The following is a 25,680-nucleotide window of genomic DNA, read 5'->3' as shown; positions in this document are numbered from 1 at the left end:
ATCGTAGGAATAACAGAAACATGGTGGAACGGTAGCCATGACTGGAGTACAGGTATGGAAGGGTATGTGCTGTTTAGGAAAGACCGATGCAAAGGTAAAGGTGGGGGAGTAGCACTGTATATCAATAATGAGGTAAAATGTAATGAGATAACTAGCGCTGCAATGGACAATACAGAGTCTGTTTGGGCAATGGTCACATTGGGGAAGAAAACTACCAGAGCCTCATCCAGGATAGTGATTGGGGTGTGCTATAGACCGCCGGGATCTAGCTTAGAGATGGATAGAGAGCTCTTTAATGTTTTTAAGGAGGTAAACACTAATAGGAACTGCTTGATCATGGGGGACTTTAACTTCCCGGATATAGATTGGGAAACAAATGCTAGTAATAATAATAGGGCTCAGCTTTTCCTAGATGTGATAGCTAATGAATTCCTTCATCAAGTGGTTGCTGAACCGACGAGGGGGGATGCCATTTTAGATTTGATTTTGGTGAGTAACGAGGACCTTGTTGAGGACATTGTTGTAGGGGACAACCTTGGCTCGAGTGATCATGAGCTAATTCGTTTCCAAATAAATGGGAGGATAATCAATAGTGCATCTGAGACTAGGGTGTATGATTTCAAAAGGGCTAATTTTACTAAATTAAGGCGACTAGTTAGGAAGTGGACTGGGCTAACATATTTAGGGATCTAAGGGCAGATGACGCCTGGGGTTACTTCAAGTTGAAGTTGCAGGAGTTGTCAGAGGCATGTATCCGAGAAGAAAGCGGCTCGTAGGTAGCAGTTTTAGACCGAGCTGGATGAGCAAGCGGCTTAGAGGGTCATTAAGAAAAAGCAGAAAGCGTACCAGGAGTGGAAAATGGGAGGGATCAGCAAGGAAACCTACCTTATTGAGGTCAGAGGGTGCAGGAAGCTGTGAGAAAGGCAAAGCGACAGTGGAGATGGATCTAGCGAAGGGGATTAAAACCAATAGCAAACGGTTTTTAGCCATATAAATAGGAAGAAAACCAAGAAAGAAGAAGTGGGACCGCTTAAAACTTGAAATGGAGTGGAGATTAGGGATAATCTTGGAATGGCACAATATCTGAACGAATACTTTGCCTCGGTCTTTAATGAGGCTAATGATGGGCTAAGGAATAGTGATAGAGGGACCGATGGGAAGGAAGATATGGGGGTAGACATTACGGTAGCTGAGTTAGAAGCCAAACGAACAGCTTAACGGAAGTAAATCGGGGCGGATAATCTTCATCCTAGAATATTAAGGAATTGGCGAGGATATTGCTAGCCCGTTAGCGATAATCTTTAATAAATCCTAAATTCGGGATTGTACCGACTGACTGGAGATTAGCTAATGTAGTTCCTATATTCAAGAAGGGAAAAAAAGTGACCGGGAATTATAGGCCTGTTAGTCTAACATCTGTAGTATGCAAAGTCATGGAAAAATCTTAAAAGAGAGAGTGGTTCGGGCATGAGGCCGATGGCAACTGGGATAGATTACAGCATGGATTTACGAAAGGTAGATCGTGCCAAACCAACTTGATCTCCTTCTTTGAGAGTAACAGATTTTTAGACAAGGGAAATGCGGTGGATCTCATATATCTGGATTTCAGTAAGGCGTTTGATACGGTACCGCATGAAGAATTACTGGTTAAATTGGAAAAGATGGGGATCAGTGAAAATCCAGAGGTGGATAAGGAGCTGGTTAAAGGGAGACTGCAGAGGGTAGTATTGAAGGGGAACTGTCCGGTTGGAGGGTTACCAGTGGAGTTCCTCAAGGCTCGGTTTTGGGTCCGATTTTATTCAATCTATTTATTGCTGACCTGGGAACCAAGAGTAGGAGTGGGCTGATAAAGTTTGCGGATGACACCAAGTTGGGGGGCATTGTCAATTCGGAAGAGGATCGGGATATTCTCCAGGGAGATTTAGATGACCTTGAAAACTGGAGTATTAGTAACAGGATGAAATTCAATAGTGAGAAGTGTAAGGTTATGCATTTAGGGATGTCTAACAAGAACTTTAGTTACAAGCTGGGGACGCACCAGTTGGAAGTAACAGAGGAGGAGAAGGACCTAGGAGTCCTGGTTGATCGCAAGATGACTATGAGTAGGCAATGTGATGTGGCCGTTAAAAAAGCTAATGCGGTCTTGGGTTGCATTAGGCGAGGTATTTCTAGTAGGGATAAGGAGGTGCTAGTCCCGTTATATAAGGCGCTGGTGAGACCTCATTTGGAGTATTGTGTGCAGTTTTGGTCTCCCATGTTTAAGAAGGATGAATTCAAACTAGAACAGGTACAAAGAAGGGCCACTAGAATGATCCGAGGAATGGAAGGCCTTTCGTATGAAAGGAGACTTGAGGAGCTCGGTTTGTTTTCCTTAACCAAAAGAAGGATGAGAGGAGATATGATTACACTCTTTAAATATATCAGAGGATAAATACCAGGAAGGAGAGGAATTATTTCAGCTCAGTGCTAATGTGGACACGAGGACAAGCGGATATAAACTGTCAGTCAGGAAATTCAGGCTTGAAATTAGGCGAAGGTTTCTAACCATCAGGGAGTGCAATACTGGAACAGTCTACCGAGGAAACAGTGGGGCGAAGGACCTCCATGACTTTAAGATTAAGCTAGATAAGTTTATGGAGGATGGTATGATAGGATAACGTGCTTAGTCAATAGGTCAATTATGTGCCTGGTATGATATAACCTTTTCCAGAGGGTTTGGCTGGAGAGTCTTGCCCGCATGCTCGGGGTTTAGCTGACCGCCATATTTGGGGTCGGGAAGGAATTTTCCTCCAGGGAAGATTGGCTATGGCCCTGGAGGTTTTTCGCCTTCCTCCGAAGCATGGGGCAGGGTTCACTTGCTAAGGAGTGGGTGGATCGGCTTATGTGGCCTGCATCTTGCAGGAGGTCAGACTAGATGATCATAATGGTCCCTTCTGATCTTGAATTCTATGATTCTATGATTCTATGATTTGGCACTCTCAGTTGGGTCCCACCAGAATCGCTCCGTCACACCTGTTCCTGTCATCGAATAAACCTCTGTGTTACTGGCTGGCTGAGAGTCACGTCTGACTGTGGAGTGGGGGGGGCAGGACCCTGTGGCCCCCCAGGACCCCGCCTGGGCGGACTCGCTGTGGGAAGCGCACGGAGGGGCAGAGGATGCTGAATGCTCCAAGGAGAGACCCAGGAGGTGAAGCCGTGTGAGCTTCTTGCCCTGGAGACAGTCTGCTCCGAGGGAGAGGAGGCTCCCCAGAGTCCTGCCTGGCTTTGTGGGGAGCAGTTCCAGAGCATCGCCCAGGGACTCTGTGACAGAGGGTGATTAGTCAGTAGGACAGCTTCCCATGGGAGGTGGTGGTGTCTCCATGGATTGGAGTCTTTAAATCGAGGTTAGATCGCTTTCTAGAAGATATGTTTTAGTGTATCTTCAGGCAGCAGTGCTCTGGCCTGTGTGTGACGATCGTCAGGCTAGATGAACATCATGGTCCCTTCTGCTCTATGAATAAATTGCTGGTTCAGCCTGTGCTCTGTGTGCCCACACTGAATGTGATCAGGTCATGATCACTGGTCTCTAGACAACCACCAGCTTCCAGTTTAGTGATGAATTCAGCTGTAGATTGAGGGCCAAAATAGCTACCTCATGTTGGGGTTAAGAACATCAGAACAGCCAGACTGGATCAGACCAAAGGTCCATCTAGCCCAGTGTCCTGTCTGTCAACAGTGGCCAATGCCAGGTGCCCCAGAGGGAATGAACAGAACAGGGGAATCATCAAGTGACCCATCCCCTGTCGCCCATTCCCAGCTTCTGGCAAACAGAGGCTAGGGACACCATCTCTGCCCAGCCTGGCTAATAGCCATTGATGGACCTGTCCTCCATGAACTTCTCCTGTGACATTATTGACATGAACTGTGATAGTGTAGATCATCGTTGCAACCACTGTTATATATTTGCAGCAAATATTGTACAAACGTTGTCAAGTGAGGTGTCTATGAAAAGGTTGTAATTTGCTGATTATAATTATGCTATAATTATGCTGTCTGTATGGGTGTATCATTTTTGTATTTGGAGTTATGAATATTGGCTCTGTACTTGTATCTCAAGGTGTTTGATTCTAAGTAGCCTCAGTGACGCATTTGGTCAGCTTCTTGAGAAGGGACTGTTCTCAGTAAGTGCCCAATCAAGAAACACTTCACTGACAATGGAGTTTGGGAGATGCCAATCCACATCTGAGCTTTCCTGGGAACGTTCAAACTAACATGGAAACAATGGCGTCAGTCTGCAAACGGAGTCATGCACGGACACGTGACTTGCCCATGTGACTCCAGACTCCATCTTGCTGCTGTGATTTTCCACAGTAAGAACAAAGGGGTCGTTCCACACAGCACAGGATATAAATGGTCCTGGAGCAGGATAGTTGTGCAGTTAATCTCTTGAGAATGCAGGGGAGCGCAAGTAAACCCTCATCTCTAGAAACTTTGGATATGACTTGTAGTCTCTCAGAGTCTCAGGGGACTTAACTGTCACGGAGTGTGGGGGAGTCAGTTCCTGCGATTCACCAGGACTCTCAGCCAGCCAGTAAAGCAGAAGGTTTATTTAGACGACAGGAACACAGTCCAACACAGGTCTTGCAGGCACAGATAGCAGGATCCCCGCTGTTAGGTCCATCTTGGGGCCCCAGGAGCCCCACAGCCCCCATTGGGGAATCAGAGCCCTGTCTCTGCTCTTCCCTTCCTCTCCTAGCCAGCTCCAGTCTGCCCAACCCCCTCCCCCAGGCCAGGAGGTCACCTGACCCCTTTGTCTCCAACACCTTCAGCCTGCACCTTTGCAGAAGAGGGCCCAGGCCATCAGTTGCTAGGAGACAGAGTGCCAGGCATTCAGGTGCACTGGCCCCTTCCTCTGCAGCAATCACACCCCCTTATTCCACCACCTAGATATTAAGAACTGCACAGGCACCAACCCAGCATGCACAGACCCCAGTAAGAACAGTCCCACTTCGTCACATTAACATCTGATTCCATGTGGAAGCAGAGGTTGGTAATGGAAAGACAACAGAACTTTGAGTCTAACTTGCTAGTGAAGGTAGATGGTATCTCTTCAAGACAGAGTCCAGCCTTGGAATTGGTAGTAGTTAAGGGTCTGAAAACTGGTGAACAGGCTCCTGTCTGTGTTGATGAAAACTACCTGGCTGACAGGTAGAAGAAAGACTTGCTAATAGCTGTTAGCACAGAGGACACAGCCCATCAGCCAGTGCATTCTGTTAAGCAAGAGAAATCAGAGTTTGATCCTTCAGGACAAGGAGGAAAGAGAAAACTGAATTTTGCAAAGGGAAGCCACAGGGTAACCCTAAAAGGCCCAAACCCCAATGGTATTGAGCCAGAGGCGTGGCATGACAAACATGATTGTAGATGGACACTTGCAATGGATTTGTTGTTATTGCTCATGGTCATTTTGGTAACTTATGTGTGGCTATTACCAAAAACCACAAAAATGTACAATGGGCCAAATCTTTTGGAAAATCTATTGAACATTCTAAGAGTGATACATAAGAACACACTTTGTGTTAAAAGACCCTGTGATACTGATGCTGCACAGTTAGTGCCTGTAAACAGTCTTGGAACTTTTCACAGGGGAAAAGGCATTCCAGACCTGATGTGCTGTATGAAGTGGGAAACTGAGGCACACTACCATATTGCTTTCATGGCTAAATGCCAAGATTCCTGTACTATGAACAACATTAATATCTACATTGGTTTAATGTTAATTGGGTTCCAAACATTTGCCAGAGCTTGTATGGATAAAGTAGCTGTTTTCTTTAGCTCTTGACGAGATCACATGAGACATACAGGAACCCTGCTGCAAGAGCAGATCCAATCCACTATTGTTCTAACCAAGTTTTACCTTGAATTTGTAAAGAGATTCAATCATGTTATTGAACACGACTTTAATAAACCATTTCTGTTATACACTGATACGGCTTCTAGCCCAATACTAGCTGTAGTAAGACAGAACCCAGGACGGGGAGCTCTTGGGATGCAGTCAGTGATGTTTGTGTCATCTCTTCCTGCATCAATTTTGCATTGGGGGTGTGATGTTATTGACATGAACTGTGACCGTATTGATCAGGAATCAGCAACCTTTGGCACACAGCCTGTCAGGGAAATCTGCTGGCGGGCCAGGATGGTTTGTTTACCTGCAGCATCCACAGGTTCAGCTGATCGCAGCTCCCACTGGCTGTGGTTCACCATTCCGGGACAATAGGGGTGCGGGAAGCAGTGTGGGCCAAGGGATATGCTGGTCGCCACTTCCCGCAGCCCCCATTGGGCTGTCAGTATATTGATGCCTGCATCTGTAATTTTCACTTCATGCATCTGAAGAAGTGGGGTTTTTTACCGATGAAAGCTTATGCCCAAATAAATCTGTTAGTCTTTAAGGTGCCACCGGATTTCTTGTTGTTTTTGTGGATATAGACTAACACGGCGAACCCCTGATATTTAACTGACAATGGACTTTGGGAGATGCCAATCCACATCTGAGCTTTCCTGGGAACGTTCAAACTAACATGTAAACAATGGTGTCAGCCTGTAAAGAACTGAGTCATGCATGGACATGTGACTCCAAACTCCATCTTACTGCTGTGATTTTCCACAGTAAGAACAAAGGGGCGTCCTTCCATGGGCAGAAGCTATAAAAGTCCCTGGAAACCCCTCCATCTTGTCTTCAATCCTGCTTCTTGCCTCTGGAGGAACTTTGCTACAAAGTGAAGCTCTGAACAAAGGACTGAATGACCCATCCCAGCTGGGGATGTTCCAGACACTTGATTTGAACCTGCAGTTTATTCCATCCCTGCTACAAGCCTGAACCAAGAACTTTGCCATTACTGTATGGAATTAATTCCATTTATCCAATTTTAGCTCTCATCTATATTTCTTCCTTTTTATGAATAAACCTTCAGATTTTAGATTCTAAAGGATTAGCAACAGCGTGATTTGTGGCTAAGATCTGACTGGTATATTGACCTGAGTCTGGGGCTTGGTCCTTTGAGATCAGGAGAACCTTTTTTCTATTATTGGGGTATTGGTTTTCATAACCATTCATCCCCAGGACGAGTGGCACTGGTGGTGATACTGGGAAACTGGAGTGTCTAAGGGAATTGCTTGTGACTTGTGGTTAGCAGGTGGGGTAAAACCGAAGTCCTCTCTGTTTGGCTGGTTTGCTTTAACATAAGAACATAAGAATGGCCGTACCAGGTCAGACCAAAGGTCCATCTAGCCCAGTATCTGTCTACCGACAGTGGCCAATGCCAGGTGCCCCAGAGGGAGTGAACCTAACAGGCAATGATCAAGTGATCTCTCTCCTGCCATCCATCTCCATCCTCTGACAAACAGAGGCTAGGGACACCATTCTTACCCATCCTGGCTAATAGCCATTAATGGACTTAGCCACCATGAATTTATCCAGTTCCCTTTTAAACATTGTTATAGTCCTAGCCTTCACAACCTCCTCAGGTAAGGAGTTCCAAACGTTGACTGTGCGCTGCGTGAAGAAGAACTTCCTTTTATTTGTTTTAAACCTGCTGCCTATTAATTTCATTTGGTGACCCCTAGTTCTTGTATTATGGGAATAAGTAAATAACTTTTCCTTATCCACTTTCTCAACATCACTCATGATTTTATAGACCTCTATCATATCCCCCCTTAGTCTCCTCTTTTCCAAGCTGAAGAGTCCTAGCCTCTTTAATCTTTCCTCATATGGGACTCTCTCCAAACCCCTAATCATTTTAGTTGCCCTTCTCTGAACCTTTTCTAGTGCTAGAATATCTTTTTTGTGGTGAGGAGACCACATCTGTACACAGTATTTGAGATGTGGGCGTACCATCGATTTATGTAAGGGCAATACTATATTCTCAGTCTTATTCTCTATCCCCTTTTTAATGATTCCTAACATCCTGTTTGCTTTTTTGACCGCCTCTGCACACTGCGTGGACATCTTCAGAGAACTATCCACGATGACTCCAAGATCTTTTTCCTGACTTGTTGTAGCTAAATTAGCCCCCATCATATTGTATGTATAGTTGGGGTTATTTTTTCCAATGTGCATTACTTTACATTTATCCACATTAAATTTCATTTGCCATTTTGTTGCCCAATCATTTAGTTTTGTGAGATCTTTTGAAGTTCTTCACAATCTGCTTCGGTCTTAACTATCTTGAGCAGTTTAGTATCATCTGCAAACTTTGCCACCTCACTGTTTACCCCTTTCTCCAGATCATTTATGAATAAGTTGAATAGGATTGGTCCTAGGACTGACCCTTGGGGAACACCACTAGTTACCTCTCTCCATTCTGAGAATTTATCATTAATTCCTACCCTTTGTTCCCTGTCTTTTAACCAGTTCTCAATCCATGAAAGGCCCTTCCCTTTTATCCCATGACAGCTTAATTTACGTAAGAGCCTTTGGTGAGGGACCCTGTCAAAGGCTTTCTGGAAATATAAGTACACTACGTCCACTGGATCCCCCTTGTCCACATGTTTGTTGACCCCTTCAAAGAACTCTAATAGATTAGTAAGACACGATTTCCCTTTACAGAAACTATGTTGACTATTGCTCAAGAGTTTATGTTTTTCTATGTGTCTGACAATTTTATTCTTAACTATTATTTCGACTAATTTTCCCGGTACTGACGTCAGACTTATCGGTCTGTAATTGCTTGGATCACCTCTAGAGCCCTTTTTAAATATTGGCGTTACATTAGCTAACTTCCAGTCATTGGGTACCGAAGCCGATTTAAAGAACAGGTTACATATCTTAGTTAATAGCTCCTCAACTTCACATTTGAGTTCTTTCAGAACTCTTGGGTGAATGCCATCTGGTCCAGGTCACTTGTCAATGTTGAGTTTATCAATTAATTCCAAAACCTCCTCTAGTGACACTTCAATCTGTGACAGTTCCTCAGATTTGTCACCTACAAAAGCCAGCTCAGGTTTGGGAATCTCCCTAACATCCTCAGCCGTGAAGACTGAAGCAAAGAATCCATTTAGTTTCTCCACAATGACTTTATCATCTTTAAGCGCTCCTTTTGTATTTCGATCGTCAAGGGGCCCCACTGGTTGTTTAGCAGGCTTCCTGCTTCTGATGTACTTAAAAAACATTTTGTTATTACCTTTGGAATTTTTGGCTAGCTGTTCTTCAAACTCCTCTTTGGCTTTTCTTATTACATTATTGCACTTAATTTGGCAGTGTTTGTGCTCCTTTCTATTTGCCTCACTAGGATTTGACTTCCACTTTTTAAAGGAAGTCTTTTTTATCTCTCATTGCTTCTTTTACATGGTTGTTAAGCCACGATGGCTCTTTTTTAGTTCTTTTACTGTGTTTCTTAATTTGGGGTATGCATTGAAGTTGGGCCTCTATTATGGTGTCTTTAAAAAGCACCGATGCAGCTTGCAGGGATTTCACTTTAGTCACTGTACTTTTTAATTTCTGTTTAACTAACCCCCTCATTTTTGTATAGTTCCCCCTTTTGAAATTAAATGCCACAGTGTTGGGCTGTTGAGGTGTTCTTCCCACCACAGTTGAATGCTATTGTATTATGGTCACTATTTCCAAGCGGTCCTGCTATAGTTACCTCTTGGACCAGCTCCTGCGCTCCACTCAGGATTAAATCTAGAGTTGCCTCTCCCCTTGTGGGTTCCCGTACCAGCTGCTCCATGAAGCAGTCATTTGAAGTATTGAGAAATTTTATCTCTGCATTTCATCCTGAAGTGAAATGTTCCTAGTCAATATGGGGATAATTGAAATCCCCCACTATTATTGGGTTCTTAATTTTGATAGCCTCTCTAATTTCCCTTAGCATTTCATCATCACTATCACTGTCCTGGTCAGGTGGTCGATAATAGATCCCTAATATTATATTCTTATTAGAGCATGAAATTTCTATCCATAGGGATTTTATGGAGCAATTTATCCTGAATTGATACTCTCCATTGTGTCCCGCCAGAGTCCACCTCATTACACCTCCATGAATTTATCTAGTTCTTTTTTGAACCCTATTATAGTCTTGGCCTTCACAACATCATCTGGCAGAGTTCCACGGGATGGCTGAGTGTTGTTTGAAAAAAATGTTTCCTTTTGTTTGTATTAAACCTGCTGCCTATTAAACACCCCAAGTTGTGTTAGAATATTGTCACTAATGTTTAGAAACTTAAATGAGGTTTTACGACTGGCTGCAGGAGACCTCCTGCACTTCTCCCAGACTGACGTCCCCCATAACACAGTTTTTCTTCCCACGTCACAGACAAGTGGTTAGTGAGTATCCCATTCTGTTCTCGGGTTTGGTTTGGTGTCTGTAACAGACCCACCAGTACAGCCACTGGGCTTTGTCAGCACGTTCAGCCATAGGCATGATCCTGCATTTCTGAGTTAGCAGGACCTCTAGAACAGGTGATGCTGCCTGTAATGCAGAGTGCCCCCCACACCTTCCTAAAGAGGCTGCAACCAGTGAGTATAACATCCCCGTCCTGCGACTCATCTCGCTGGGCCTCGGTGATGACAATTATACCAAATTCTTCTCATCAATGAGAATTTCTAATTCCTCTGGCTTGTTACCCAGATTCCCAGCATTAGGTCAGAGACAGTTAAGAAATGTCTCCTCTTCACGTCCCTGCCAGCGCCCCTCAGTATGGTCCTGACATCTGGAGCTGTGTTTTACACTCATTTGTTCTGTGGTTTTCCCCTTGGCCTCCCAATAAATCACCTCACTTACTCTTGGGCACTACGGGTAAAGAATTTACTCAGAGGTCTTGAAACTGCTTGAAACTTGTTATTTGGCAGCTTTCGAGCACACAGACTTGCTTTAAATATTCCCCTCTGGCAAAGCATCCACCTGAGGCACTGCAGGCCGGTTGGCTCCATTACGGGGAAGCCACTAACCCTTCCAGCGCACTTTAGTCAGTGGCTTTAGCTACAGTTACTAACGTGCCTGTTTCTTTTGGATGGTGCCACTGGTTAGCAAATGGAGCATCTATCTTAAGAAATAAATATTGTACTTACTCAAAGGATGAGTCATCAACCCACTGCGGGTCCTTATTCACATCTTTCCTGTATCCAATCCAATACTGCACATCAGTATGTCTCAGAAAATTCTAGGAAGAAAAGAGTTACAGAATGGGGCCAGCCCTGCATTCAAGTGACAGCTGTGAAGAAGCAGAGTGTGCACATGCATGTGCGTGTGGAGACTGGGCACTGAACTGCAGGGAAAGGGTTAGCTGGTGGAGAAAAGGATGTTTCCATGAGCACGATCACATTGCTTCAGAGGTGGGGTTACCCAGCTAGCCAGGTGTGGGGCAGCTAACAGCATCCTCCCATAGAATCATAGAAGATTAGGGCTGGAAAAGACCTCAGGAGGTATCTAGTCCAACCTCCTGCTCAAAGCAGGACCAATCCCCAACTAAATCATCCCAGCCTGGCCTTAAAAACTTCTAAGGAAGGAGATTCCACCAGCTCCCTAGGGAACCCATTCCAGTGCTTCACCACCCTCCTAGTTAAATAGTGTTTCCTAATATCCAACCTAGACCTCCCCCACTACAACTTGAGACCATTGCTCCTTGTTCTGTCATCTGCCACCACTGAGAACAGCCTAGATCCATCCTCTTTGGAACCCCCCTTCAGGTAGTTGAAAGCAGCTATCAAATCCCCCCTCATTCTTCTCTTCTGCAGACTAAACAATCCCAGTTCCCTCAGCCTCTCCTCATAAGTCATGTGCTCCAGCCCCCTAATCATTTTTGTTGCCCTCCACTGGACTCTCTCCAATTTGTCCACATCCCTTCTGTAGTGGGGGGCCCAAAACAGGACTCCAGATGTGGCCTCACCAGTGCCGAATAGAGGGGAATAATCACTTCCCACGATCTGCTGGCAATGCTCCTATTAATACAGCCCAATATGCCATTAGCCTTCTTGGCAACAAGGGCACCCTGCTGACTCATATCCAGCTTCTCATCCACTGTAATCCCCAGGTACTTTTCTGCAGAACTGCTGCCTAGCCATTCGGTCCCTAGTCTGTAGCGGTGCATGGGATTCTTCCGTCCTAAGTGCAGGACTCTGCACTTGTCCTTGCTGAACCTCATTGGATTTCTTTTGGCCCAATCCTCTAATTTGTCTAGGTCACTCTGGACCCTGTCCTTACTCTCCAGCTTATCTACATCTCCCCGCAGTTTAGTGTCATCTGCAAACTTGCTGAGGGTGCAATTAATCCCATCAAGCTATTGAACAAAACAATTAATCCCATCAAGATTGTCATAATTATAAAGGGAAGGGAACAGCCCTCCTGTGTACAATACTATCCAATCCCTCCTGGCCAGAGACACCAAAATCTTTTTACCTGTAAAGGGTTAAGAAGCTCAGGGAACCTGGCTGACACTTGACCCAAAGGACCAATAAGGGGACAAGATACTTTCAAATCTTGCTGGGGGGAGGCTTTTGTTTGTGCTTTTTGTTTTGGGGGTTGTTCGCTCTTGGGACTAAGAGGGACCAGACATCAACCCAGGCTCTCCAAATCTTTCTGAACCAGTCTCTCATATCTCAAACTTGTAAGTAACAGCCAGGCAAGGCGTGTTAGTTTTATTTTTGTTTTCTCAACTTGTAAATGTTCCTTTTTGCTAAAAGCGTTTACCTCTGTTTGCTGTAACTGTGAACCTAAGGCCAGAGGGGGTTCCTCTGGGCTCTATGAATCTGATTACCCTGTAAAGTTATTTTCCATCCTAATTTTACAGAGATGATTTTTACCTTTCTTTCTTCAATTAAAAGCCTTCTTTTTAAGAACCTGATTGATTTTTCCTTGTTTTAAGATCCAAGGGGATTGGATCTGGACTCACCAAAAATTGGTGGGAGAAAGGCGGGGGAATGGTTAAATTCTCCTTGTGTTAAGATCCAGGGGTTGAATCAATGTTCACCAGGGACTTGGTGAAGAAGTCTCTCAAGACTATCCAAAAAAGGGAGCTAGTATTTGAGAGTTTTCCAGATAACTCAGAAATCTGGATGGTGGCAGCGAGACCAGATCTAAGCTGGTAGTTAAGCTTAGAGGTGTTCATGCAGGTCCCCACATCTCTACCCTAAAGTTCAGCGTGGGGAAGGAACCTTGACAAAAATATTGAACAAAACTGTCCCCAGGACTGACCCCTGGGACACTCCACTTGATACCGCCTGCCAACTAGACATGGAGCCGTTGATCACTACCCATTGAGCCAACAATCTAGCCAGTTTTCTATCCACTTTATAGTCCATTCATCCAGCCCATACTTCTTTAATTTGCTGGCAAGAATACTGTGGGAGACCGTATCAAAAGCTTTGCTAAAGTCAAGATATATCACGTCCACTGCTTTCCCCATATCCACAGAGCCAGTTATCTCATCATAGAAGGCAATCAGGTTGGTCAGGCATGACTTGCCCTTGGTGAATCCATGTTCACTGTTCCTGATCACCTTCCTCTCCTCTAAGTGCTTCAGAATGGATTCCTTGAGGACCTGCTCCATGATTTTGCCGGGGACTGAAGTGAGGCTGACTGGTCTGTGGTTCCCCAGGTTCTCTTTCTTTCCTTTTTAAAACATCGCCTCTACATTTGTCTTTTTCCAATCATCCAGGATCTCCCCCGATCGCCACGAATTTTCAAAGATAATGGCCAATGGCTCTGCAATTACATCAGCCAACACCCTCAGCACCCTCAGATGCATTAGATCCGGCCCCATGGACTTGTGCATGTCCAGCTTCCCAGTAGTTCTTAACCTGTTCTTTCACCACTGAGGGCTGGTCACCTCCTCCCCATACTGTGCTGCCCAGTGAAGCACTCTAGGAAGACAGAGGCAAAAAAAGCATTGAGTACTTCAGCTTTTTCCACATCCTCTGTCACTAGGTTGCCTCCCTGTAGCAGGGTGGACCCCCTGCTCCTGCCCTGAAGGGGTTAAAAACAGCCCTAGGAAGCGGCTGCAGCAGGAGAGGGCTATGGCTGGGGCAAGAAGCCTGGGCTGATTGGGGAAAGCAGGCTCAGCTGTGGCCAAGCCCCAATAAGGCCCAGCTGGCCCCTATAAGAGGCTGGGAGCCAGAAGCCCAGAAGAGTCTCTCTCTAGCTGTAGAGGGAGAAGGGCCTGGCTGCAGGGAGCTGGACACAGGTTACCTGAGTGGAGCAGGGCTGGGGAAAGGCTGAGGAGCTGGGGAGCTCCAGCCTGGAAAGCCCCAGGCTGCGGCCTAGCATTGGGCTAACAGGTACTGGGGGTTGCAGAGGGCAGCCCAGGGGTAGGCCAAGGCAGCAGGTCCAAACCCTCCTTGCCAGTGCTGAGTGGCTGATCCTGCAGCCTGCCCCAGGGCGTGGGGCTAGACAATGACTGGCAGTAGCCTATACTGAGGCAAGGTGGGGATAGAGGGTGGGGGTTCCCTGGGGAGGGGAGACCCTAAGACTGAGGGGTTACTGCCAGGGGCAGCACCCCAGGTAAAAGGGCACCGGGTCCAGGGAGAGACACAGGGGCCAGAGGACAGACGGATCACTGGCCTGCAGAGGGCGCTCCAGAGCTGTAACTAGCTAATTCCCAGAAGTCACCAGCAGGAGGCGCCGCATGGGTGAGTCTGCCCTTCTACACTCCCCCATTCAGAATGGGTCCAACACTTTCCCTGACCACCTTCTTGTTGCTAACATACCTGTAGAAACCTTTCTTGTTACCCTTCACATCCCTTGCTATCTGCAGCTCCAATTGTGCCATCCTGGTATTGGTTATCCATCGTGGATCCCACTTATCCCCGACCACCAGAAATGAGAGGTCCTGAGTCCTTTTCTTGCTGGGACCTGCTGTGATAACTGGGCCCACGAGTTTCCCTGAAGTGGGAGCTCAGCTGTGAAAAGTGAGTGACGGTTCCTAGGATGTCACAATACCCCTAGGACAACAGATGTGATGGGAAAAGGTGCAAACAGGAGACAGAGATGGAATTAGTCCAAACAAAAAGGCCCCCTGATATAACTAGGGCCCTACCAAATTCACGGCAATGAAAAACATGTCACGGATCGTGAAATCTGGATTCTCCCCATGAAATCTGTTTTTTTTTTTTTTGTGGGCTTTTACCCTATACTATACAGATTTCACAGAGGAGACCAGAGTTGCACAAACTGAGGGTCCTGACCAAAGAGGGAGTTATAGGGGGCACATTTACATGATTTGATGGCAGTATGCTGATGAGTGTGAATATAATGCAACTGGAATATGCTTCATGCAAAAGGTCTCTTGTACGGTATCATTACAGACCTTATAATCTACTGAGGGTGGTCATTCTATTTGTATAAATGTATCACTCTAGTATCTGGGATTAGAAATATGAAGTATAACTCTGAGGGCCTATTGTAATTATGCAAAGTGTGAGCCATTAATGGTGGTTTAGAATCTTGATGGCTCCCATTAACCAGGACAATTGTCTGCAGATGGTTCTGTTTTACCTGTGAGTCTTCCTGTATCCGTGTGTGCTGGCAAGTGGGCAATGAAGTCTTACAGGGACATGTGATCATGTCACCTGAACTGGAATCCATCTTTAACCTCAATGCTTTTCCCATTGAGAAGGGGGGATGGGGACCCAGAGGGACAAAGGATTCCAGCCTCATGCAAAAGCTATGTAAGTGGGTGGAACTGAACAAAGGGAGCAGCCATCCCTGAGCTACCACCTGCGCTGGAAGAAGGGCTGTACCAGGGGAAATGATTGTGCCCAGACTAGGAAGGTGTCCAGTCTGTGAAAGAAACTTATTGAAACATCTCTGAGGGTGAGATTTTATCTGTATTCAGTTTTATTACTGTGTTAGGCTTAGATTTGCGAGTTTTATTTTATTTTGCTTGGTGACTTACTTTGTTCTGTCTGTTACTACTTGGAACCACTTAAATCCAACTTTCTGTAGTTAATAAAATCACTTTTTACTTATTAATTAACCCAGAGTTTGTGTTAATACCGGGGGGTGGGTGGGAGGGGACACAAACGGCTGTGCATCTCTCTCTATCAGTGTTACAGAGGGCGAACAAGGCTAAAAAGGACTGACCCTGCTGAGGAGAAGGCGGCACTTTGCCACAGGGGGTGTGACATTAGGAGTGTGATCTAATATCTCACTGAAAGGTGACAGGGCCAGAAAGAGTTAATTACCTCCCAGACTGACCTGACATGTGGCCCAACTTTAGTGACTGGTTAGGCAGATCTGTAAATGACTAGAGCCGCTCTCCAGCTGCCCAGCTCTGAAGGCAGCGCCACCGCCAGCAGCAGCGCAGACGTAAGGGCAGCAGTCCTGCAAACGCCCCCCCCACACACACACACACAATAATCTTGCGACCCTCCCCCATACAACTCCTCTTTTGGGTCAGAGCCCCTATAGTTACAACACTGTGAAATTTCAGATTTAAAGAGCTGAAATCGTGACATTTACGATTTTTAAAATCCGATGCCCATGAAATTGACCAAACTGGACTGTGAGTGTGGTAGGGCCCTAGGTATAACCCTAAGGTGTGTTAAGGCCTCCCTGGTGAACAAGAGACTTGTGGGACTGAAGTCAAGGAGGTGAAACTGGTGTGTCAGAAATTAGGCCTAATTGGTGGACAAAACAAAGAGGGGAGGGGCCGTTCCACCCACTGCTCCCTTCGGCATCCTTAAAGAGAGAGACATTGGGAGACAAATTGCCTACTGGAGCCAGCTGCAGCGTCCTGGCTGCCCCCGACGCCGTCTCCTGGGTCCGTCGTCCGGACCCTGAGAGACGTCCTGTCCTGACCGGACCGGGCCAGAGAGAGGGACCCAGATGACACCAGCGCTGCCTGAGTGCCGAACACCACTCGGGATGTGAGACTTCATCTCCCCATCACCCTTGGGTGTCCCTTTCCTTCCCCACCTTATTTCTTCCCGCCCCATCCTTCTCTACTGTTTGCCTTCTGTCTAATAAGAGTCTGGGCAGCCGGCCAAGACCGTACATGTTGTAACACAGCAGTGAGCCTGTGACCAGGGAGGCAGGGCTGGTGCCAGGATATTTTGTGCCCTAGGCGAAACTTCCACCTTGCGCCTCCCCCCGCCCCCCGTCCCGCACATCGGTTCATTGAGAGGCAAATCCCAATGAGCCTTTATAGACCCAGGGGCCAGCTGTGCCCAGGGGCTGCTCCTCAGACCAGGTTCCCGCCTCCCCAGCACCTGAACTCCCCTGGAGGGGGCACAGCCCCTGCACGAGCCCTCCCCACCCCATTCCACTCCACCCCATCCCGGCAGCCCCCGCCCCGAGTCCACTCACTGGCTTTGCCGGGCTTGGGCCGCTGCAGCAGCTCGGCAGGGAGGAGCCGCCTTCTGGAGGCACCGGAGAGCCGGAGCGTCCTGCTTGCGGCAGCAGCGAGCCCCAGCCATGGAGGAGCCGGCGTGGTGCACGGGGGCAGCCGCCCTGCAAAGGCAGCGGCGCCACTAGCAGGGAGCAGCTGCACCCTCCGCCCCTCCTGCCCAGGCTGCAGCCTGGTGCCCCCCCAGGAGCTCCTGCAGGCTGCAGCGGATGCATGTGGGCAGCGGCCCCCATGTGCCCCCCTGCTCCCCCATCACCACGCTCGGGCTCTGCGGCTCCCGGGCGTGTGAGCTGCCACTGGGGCACGGGGCTCTGAGCCTGCTCCGGGAGGGGCAGCAGCAGCTCACACGCCCGGGAGCCGCAGAACCCGAGCGCGGTGAGTGGGGAGCCGGGAGGCACATGGGGGCCAGCACCCGCATGCATCTGCTGCAGCCTGCAGGAGCCCCCCTGGGGGGGGGGGCGCTGGGTGGCAGCCTGGGCAGGAGGGTGGGGGGTGCAGCTGCTGCCCGCTAGTGCTGCTGCCTTTGCAGTGCTGCTGCCCCCCCTGCACTGTGCTGGCTCCTCCATGGCTGGGGCTCGCCACCCCCGCAAGCCAACGCTCGGGCTCTCCGGTGCCTCCGGAAGGAGGCTCCTCCCTGTCGAGCCAGGGCACCACTTTTCGGCGCCCCCAACCACTAGCCGCCATAGGTGACCGCCTAGTTCGCCTAGTGGTTGCACCGGCCTGCAGGGAGGCAGAGGAATGCAATGCCCTAACCAGCCCAATGCAGGATGAGTTTGTCAGGGCTCAGAGTGGCCGATCAGACCTTGTGCTGGGCCGGTGTCTCTCCAGCCGTGAGGCTGCAAGTGAGAGTCAGCCCCAGAGACAGAAGCTGCATTTTCTCTTTTCTGTTCTCTTCTCTCCCCTTGTGGGTGTTTGTCTTATTTTGCCTTTTAGGAAACAGGCTCGGACGTTAACAGCAGCACTAGCCCATCACTGCTAGTCTTCTCCTCTCCCCAGGACAATGATCACCGTCTTTGATACAACCTAAGAGACTGTCAAAAGTGGGGAAGGTTCTTTTTAAAAACTCCCTAGCTGAAGGGACAGGGAACAAGGGGTGTTGGTCAAACGCAAACCTTCCTTAATACTTTACATTCCAAAGGCTTCAACTGTTTTTCCTTCTTTTCTGGTTAAGGGGCTGTGGAATGGTGTGTTTGCCGTGGCACTCAGCAGGCCGAGGTTCTTTAAAACTGTTCAGTGCTGGACAGTGACGGGGTCGTGTTAACACCTTTGACTCTTTGGGCTGCTACATTCCCTCTAAATTAATACAACAGACCTGCAGGCCCGGAGCAGCCCAGCGCTCCAGGCTACAGCAGAGGAGTTTGCTGCTGCAGAACTCGGGAGAGCTGCATTTACCCTGCCTGGCTCGAGCTGCCCCAGTCAGAGTGTACATGCCCCACTGCATGCAGGGGCTGCTTCCTCCCAAGGTAGTGAGCCCTTTCTCCCTGCTTGTCAGCCCAGATGCACCATCAGCCATGGGCTCTGTCATGTCCCCCAAGGCTCAGCCCCCTACTCTTCTCCCTCCACTCACCCATCACTTGGGGCGACCTCATCTCCACAGCCACTCGTAGATTAGCCTCTCCACTCCTGCCCTGTCTCCTCCCTCCAAGCCCACATCTCAGCCAGGCTCGTCAACATCTCCTCCTGGATGTCTCACCAGCAGCTTAAACTTGGCCAAAACTGAACTCCTGATCATCCCATGGAGAAGCCCGCGTGGAAAGCAATAATTCGGTGCTCAGAGCCGGGTTTGAATGGGGTGCAGTGAATAAGGCAGGGGCCACACCCTGAATGAGGAGGTGTGATCAATGAAGGGGACGGGGCGGGCAGCTTCCTTTGATTGACTCCCAGCCAGCCAGTTAGCTATAAAGTCCCTCTTGGTGGCTGTTCTCTGCGTGCTTTACCTGTAAAGGGATAACAAAGCCCTCCAGGTAAGGAAAGGGAGTGGGCACCTGACTAAAAGAGCCAATGGGAAGGCTAGAATTTTTTAAAAGGAGAGGGGGACTTCTCCTTTGTCTCTGTTGTGGTTCTCTGGGAAAGAGAGGAACAGGAAGCAGTTCTGCTATGAGAAGCTTTAAGCCAGGTATGATCATAAACCACCAGCTCAGACCTAGAACTACTTATCTGGAACTCCCAAACGTGTAAGTAGATCAGGAATGTTTAGAAAGACGTGATTAGGTTTATTTCTGTTTATTTCTTATGGCTAATGGACTCCTCTGTGCTATCCCCAGATGCTTTTGCTTGCTTGTAACCTTTAAGCTGAACCCCTAAGAAAGCTATTTGAGGTGCTTGATTTTTGGAATTGCTCTTTTAAAATCTAGCAAACACCTAAGTTCCAGATGTGTTTTTTTAAATAAAATTTACCTTTTAAGAACAGGATTGTATGTTTGGTGTCCTAAGAGGTTTGTGCATGTTGTTTGATTAGCTGGTAGCAACAGCTAATTTCCTTTGTTTTCTTTCTCAGCTCTTCCCCGGAGGGCGTGGTGAAAAGGCTTGAGGGTGCCCCACAGGAAGAAATTCCCAAATGTGTCTTCCTGGGTTCCAAAAGGGGTTTTGCACTTGGGTGGTGGCAGCATCTACCAATCCAAGGTCAGAGAGAAGCTGTAACCTTGGGCGTTTAATACCAGCCTGGAGTGGCCAGTGTTAACTTTTAGAATCCTTGCAGGCCCTCCCCCCCCCCGACTCTGCACTCGAGGTGCCAGAGTGGGGAATCAGCCACAGGAGGATAAAAGAAACACCCCGAGAACAGGTACATCTTGTGCCCTGAATGAGGCAGGGGTCACAGGGGAACAATAGTATGTGGCCATGTAATTAAATGCTGTATCATAATGCATATGCACCAGGGGGCAAATTAAGGTAGCACAGGCAACCTTAATTCTGGCATTTCCTGCCTGTTGACTTTGCATCCATCAGCTAAGGCCTTGCCATTGCCAAGTACAGCAGGACAATTGCCTCCCCCAGTTCTTACATACAACGCTCCGGTTAACACTTGTCTGTTTTTGCAATGGCATCACATTTCTGTGATGAAGTGGGAATGTTCTTAATGATTTCTCTGAATATGGTGTGCCTCAGTTTCCCCAGGTGTTACTCAAGTACCTAGGTGGTGGGATCAGGGTGTGCAATTGTTGCAGAGACCCCTGGAGGGCTGGTGTGACACCAACTGGCTGCCTGGGACAGAGAATGGCCAACAATCTGTAGCCTGACTGCTGATGTCTGGAGCCTGTCTCCTGCAAGGAGCCAGCTGAAGGTGTTGGAGAACAAAGAGAGGTGTCCTGTTTGCCCAGGAACAAGGCAAAGGACAGAGGAGGGGCAACAGGGGTGACTGAGGCTGGGCTGCCCGGAAGCGAGTCAGTCTCCTGGTTTGGGACTTGGGGAGGCTGGGGGGAGCCCTGGGCTCTGGATCACCCCAAGATGGACTTTGCTGAATGTTCCTGGTTTCTGAGCTAACAAGCTCTGCTCTACGCTGGGATCCTGACAACTAATACTGGTAATTTGTCTGCGTCACACACAGGCTGAGAGTCTCGGCTGGCTGCGGAGTGGGGGGCAGGGCCCTGTGGGGACGTGAGGCTCCCCAGGGGTTCTGCCCAGGGGGACTCACTGCGGGGAGCTCCCGGGGTGAGCAGGGGGCTGAACGCTCCGAGATCAGATCCAGGAGGTGCTGAAGCCAAGCAGGATCCTTGTCCTGGTGAGTGGCCCTGAGGGGAGATGCTGCCCCAGAGTCCTGGCTGGCTTCACTCAGAGCACCGGGACTGGGACTCCATGACAGATGCTAGCTCAGATTCTGATCCACTCCAACCCCTGGATCCTTCACAGCAGCACGACCACCCAGCCAGTTAGTCCCCATTTTGTAGCTGTGAATTTGATTTTTCCTTCCTAAGTGTAGTATTTTGCACTTGTCTTTATTGAATTTCATCTTGCTGATTTCAGACCAGTTCCCCAACTTGTCAAGGTTGTTTTGAATTCTAATCCTGTCCTCCAAAGTACTAGCAATCCCTCCCAACGCAGTGTCATCTGCAAACTTTATAAGCATATTCTGCACTCCATTATCCAAGTCATTAATGAAAATATTTACTAGTACAGGACCCAGGACAGACCCTCTGGGGACCCCACTCGATATGTCCCCCCAGTCTGACAGCAAACCATTTACATACTCTGAGAACAGTCTTTCAGCCAGTTGTACACCTACCTTACAGTGATTTCATCTAGCCTGCACTTCCCTACTTTGCTGAGGAGACTGTCAGGTGGGAGTGTGTTGAAAATCTCACTGCAGTCCCTGCGTTGTAATTGTACCATGCAGGTACAAGGGGCTGTGCTAGTGCAACTTCTTGCAAGACTGAGGCTTTAGACTTGACGCTGCTTAGAGCAGGGGCCGTGTCTTTCTGTGCGTGCTAGGAAGCGCCTGGCTGCTGTAAAGCAAGCTAATAGATCCTAGTCTAGATTCCATGGACAGTGAAAGTGGGAATGGTAGGAAAGGGCTGAATGGCAGGGCTCCCATTAGTCCTCTCCTAATTTCTCTGAGTTTTACCCCCTTTCTCACTCTCTGTATAGTTCCTCTCCTGCTTTGGGCTATATAAATATATGCCCCTGTTCCCATAAACCTCCCCCACCCACAGTGGTCACAGAGCCCAGCTAGACCAATTCATCTCTTTTAGCTCCCCCCCATAAATTGATCCCTCCAGCCCCTGGATCATTGCTCTTCTCTGAGCCCCCGCCTATTTGCCAACACCCCCCCCCCCCCGATACTCCCTCTTTACACAGTGTTCTGGCTGCAGTCACACCGACCATGCATGCACCATACCGGCATTATCCACCAGGTCCAGGATTTGGTGATAAGAAGCTGAGCAGAGTTCTGTTCACAGTCGTCTTTACTTCTCTGCCAACTCTTCTTCTCCTTCGAGACGAACAGGCACTTTCCTCTGTACAACACCCAGTCTGCCGGGCAGCAGTCTGGAGGGCAGACGGAGGGAGAAGCTCAGACGCTGTCCTGGCCCAGTGTGCAATTAATGGGCTCGTGCCCAGGGCTGTTTGTCATAAATATAGGTGCAGTAGCGTAAAATCCCCCCTTGGCAGCTGTACTGAATCGCTTTACCTGGAAGGGATTAAACCGTTCAAATAACCTAGTTGGCACCTGACCAGAAGGACCAATGATGAAAGAAGATACTTTCAGATGGGAGGGGGTGGGGGAGAAGGATTTGTTGTTGGTCTTTTTTTTGTTCCTCTCTGGACAGGGAGAGAAGCCAGGCAGGTATAACGTCTCCTGAAAATATACCTGCAATAATCCATCTAAAAATCACAGACATTGTAAGTGGGCAAGGAAATGCATTAGGTTCTTTTGTTTTAGCTTGCCAATGTTCCTGTGCTACAGAGGTAGTTTTATTCCTGTTTTGTAACTGTGAAGTTGAGCCAGAGGGGAATCCTTTGTGTTTTAAATCTTTTTATTACCCTGTAAAGGTACCTTCCAACCTGATTTTGCAGGTGTGAGTCTTTTATTTTTTTCCGTAGAAATAAAGTTCTTCTTTTAAGAAACTGACTGATTGATTTTCAGTGTCCTGAAGACAAAGTCTGGTCTGTGCTCACATTGCTAAGGCCCATGTCAGGGTTTCCCCCCCACACTCTGAACTTTGGGGTACAGATGTGGGGACCTGCATGAAAGACCCCCTAAGCTTATATTCATAGAATCATAGAATCATAGAATTCAAGATCAGAAGGGACCATTATGATCATCTAGTCTGACCTCCTGCAAGATGCAGGCCACATAAGCCGATCCACCCACTCCCTAGCAAGCGACCCCTGCCCCATGCTTCGGAGGAAGGCGAAAAACCTCCAGGGCCATTGCCAATCTTCCCTGGAGGAAAATTCCTTCCCGACCCCAAATATGGCGGTCAGCTGAACCCCGAGCATGCGGGCAAGACTCTCCAGCCAAACCCTCTGGAAAAGGTTATATCATACCATTGACCCATTGTACTATTTACCAGTGTGGCACTTAATTGACCTATTGACTAAGCCCGTTATCCTATCATACCATCTCCTCCATAAACTTATCTAGCTTAATCTTAAAGTCATGGAGGTCCTTCGCCCCCACTGTTTCCCTCGGTAGGCTGTTCCAGTATTGCACTCCTCTGATGGTTAGAAACCTTCATCTAATTCCAAGCCTGAATTTCCTGACTGACAATTTATATCCGTTTGTCCTCGTGTCCACATTAGCACTGAGCTGAAATAATTCCTCTCCTTCCCTGGTATTTATCCCTCTGATATATTCTACCAGCTTAGGTTAAAACTTTCCCAAGGCACAAATTCCTTTCCTTAAACTTGGACGATATTGCTGCCACCCTCAAGTGATTTACACAAAAATTCAGGGAAGGGTCACTTGGAATCCCTATCCCCCCAAAATATCTCCCCAAACTCCTTCACCCCCTTTCCTGGGGAGGCTTGAGAATAATATACCAACCAATTGCCTTGGCAATGTGGGCACAGACCAGACCCTTTGTCTTCAGGAGACTGAAAATCAATCAATCTTCTTAAAGAAGAACTTTATTTATTAGGAAAAAAATAAAAATAAAAGAATCACACATAAGAACATAAGAACGGCCGTACCGGGTCAGACCAAAGGTCCATCTAGCCCAGTATCTGTCTGCCGACAGTGGCCAATGCCAGGTGCCCCAGAGGGAGTGAACCTAACAGGCAATGATCAAGTGATCTCTCCCCTGCCATCCATCTCCACCCTCTGACAAACAGAGGCTAGGGACACCATTCTTACCCATCCTGGCTAATAGCCATTTATAGACTTAACCATCATGAATTTATCCAGTTCTCTTTTAAACCCTGTTATAGTCTTGGCCTTCACAACCTCCTCAGGTAAGGAATTCCACAAGTTGACTGTGCGCTGCGTGAAGAAGAACTTCCTTTTATTTGTTTTAAACCTGCTGCCTATTAATTTCATTTGATGACCCCTAGTTCTTGTATTATGGGAATAAGTAAGTAACTTTTCCTTATCCACTTTCTCCACATCACTCATGATTTTATATACCTCTATCATGTTCCCCCTTAGTCTTCTCTTTTCCAAACTGAAGAGTCCTAGCCTCTTTAATCTTTCCTCATATGGGACCCTCTCCAAACCCCTAATCATTTTAGTTGCCCTTTTCTGAACCTTTTCTAGTGCTAGAATATCTTTTTTGAGGTGAGGAGACCACATCTGTACACAGTATTCGAGATGTGGGCGTATCATGGATTTATATAAGGGCAATAATATATTCTCAGTCTTATTCTCTATCCCCTTTTTAATGATTCCTAACATCCTGTTTGCTTTTTTGACCACCTCTGCACACTGCGTGGACATCTTCAGAGAACTATCCACGATGACTCCAAGATCTTTTTCCTGACTCGTTGTAGCTAAATTAGCCCCCATCATGTTGTATGTATAGTTGGGGTTATTTTTTCCAATGTGCATTACTTTACATTTATCCACATTAAATTTCATTTGCCATTTTGTTGCCCAATCACTTAGTTTTGTGAGATCTTTTGAAGTTCTTCACAATCTGCTTCGGTCTTAACTATCTTGAGCAGTTTAGTATCATCTGCAAACTTTGCCACCTCACTGTTTACCCCTTTCTCCAGATCATTTATGAATAAGTTGAATAGGATTGGTCCTAGGACTGACCCTTGGGGAACACCACTAGTTACCCCTCTCCATTCTGAGAATTTACCATTAATTTCTACCCTTTGTTCCCTGTCTTTTAAGCAGTTCTCAATCCATGAAAGGATCTTCCCTTTTATCCCATGACAGCTTAATTTACGTAAGAGCCCTCCCATCTGAAAGTATCTTCTTTCATGATTGGTCCTTCTGGTCAGGTGCCAACTAGGTTATTTGAACGGTTTAATCCCTTACAGTACAGCTGCCAAGGGGGGATTTTACGCTACTGCATACATAAAGGTTACTACCCTTCCACCTGTATTTAGGACAGCTGTACAAATAAGGCCTGGTACCCCAGAGGCTCACACTCTCCCAGACTCACGGCTGCCCCAGGAGCTGCTCCGAGCGGTGGGTGTGGGGTTCTCGAGAGTTTGGGGCAGGCTGGGAGCTGAGTCCAGGGCGCAGATACAAGTGTAACTGTTCACGGGGTTCAGGGGAGCCCCCAGCCTTCCCAGAGTGTCCTGCAGCCCAATTCGCCCTTCCAAAGGTGTGAACCCTCCAGCACCGCGACCGTCAGCCCCAGCCGACTCCGCTGCGGCTCTGTGGGAAGCATTTCACTGGTGGGGTAAATGAGCCCCGTCTCCCTGGCCTTTCGCTCTCCCCTGCCCCAGGGGCTCAGCCACCGGGAGGACGTGGGCACTGCT

At 47.7% G+C, this 25,680-nt stretch overlaps 1 protein-coding gene across 1 annotated transcript in view; it reads right to left on the bottom strand.

Annotated features, from left to right (window-relative positions):
- LOC120408197 (B-cell differentiation antigen CD72-like) overlaps nt 1-25,680 on the bottom strand; it is a 56,524-nt gene that overhangs the window by 7,690 nt on the left and 23,154 nt on the right. Inside the window, exons 5-6 of the mRNA XM_039544856.1 lie at nt 22,145-22,293; nt 11,042-11,133 (exon numbers count right to left, since the gene is read on the bottom strand). Of these exons, the coding sequence (XP_039400790.1) occupies nt 11,042-11,133; nt 22,145-22,293 (241 nt within the window). The remainder of the gene's footprint in view (nt 1-11,041; nt 11,134-22,144; nt 22,294-25,680) is intronic.

This window comes from Mauremys reevesii, linkage group 6 (genome assembly GCF_016161935.1).
Source record: "Mauremys reevesii isolate NIE-2019 linkage group 6, ASM1616193v1, whole genome shotgun sequence".
Classification (NCBI taxonomy): Eukaryota; Metazoa; Chordata; order Testudines; family Geoemydidae; genus Mauremys; species Mauremys reevesii.
The sequence above is the reverse complement of the archived record's forward strand: the minus strand, read 5'-3'. Positions and strand labels throughout refer to the sequence as shown.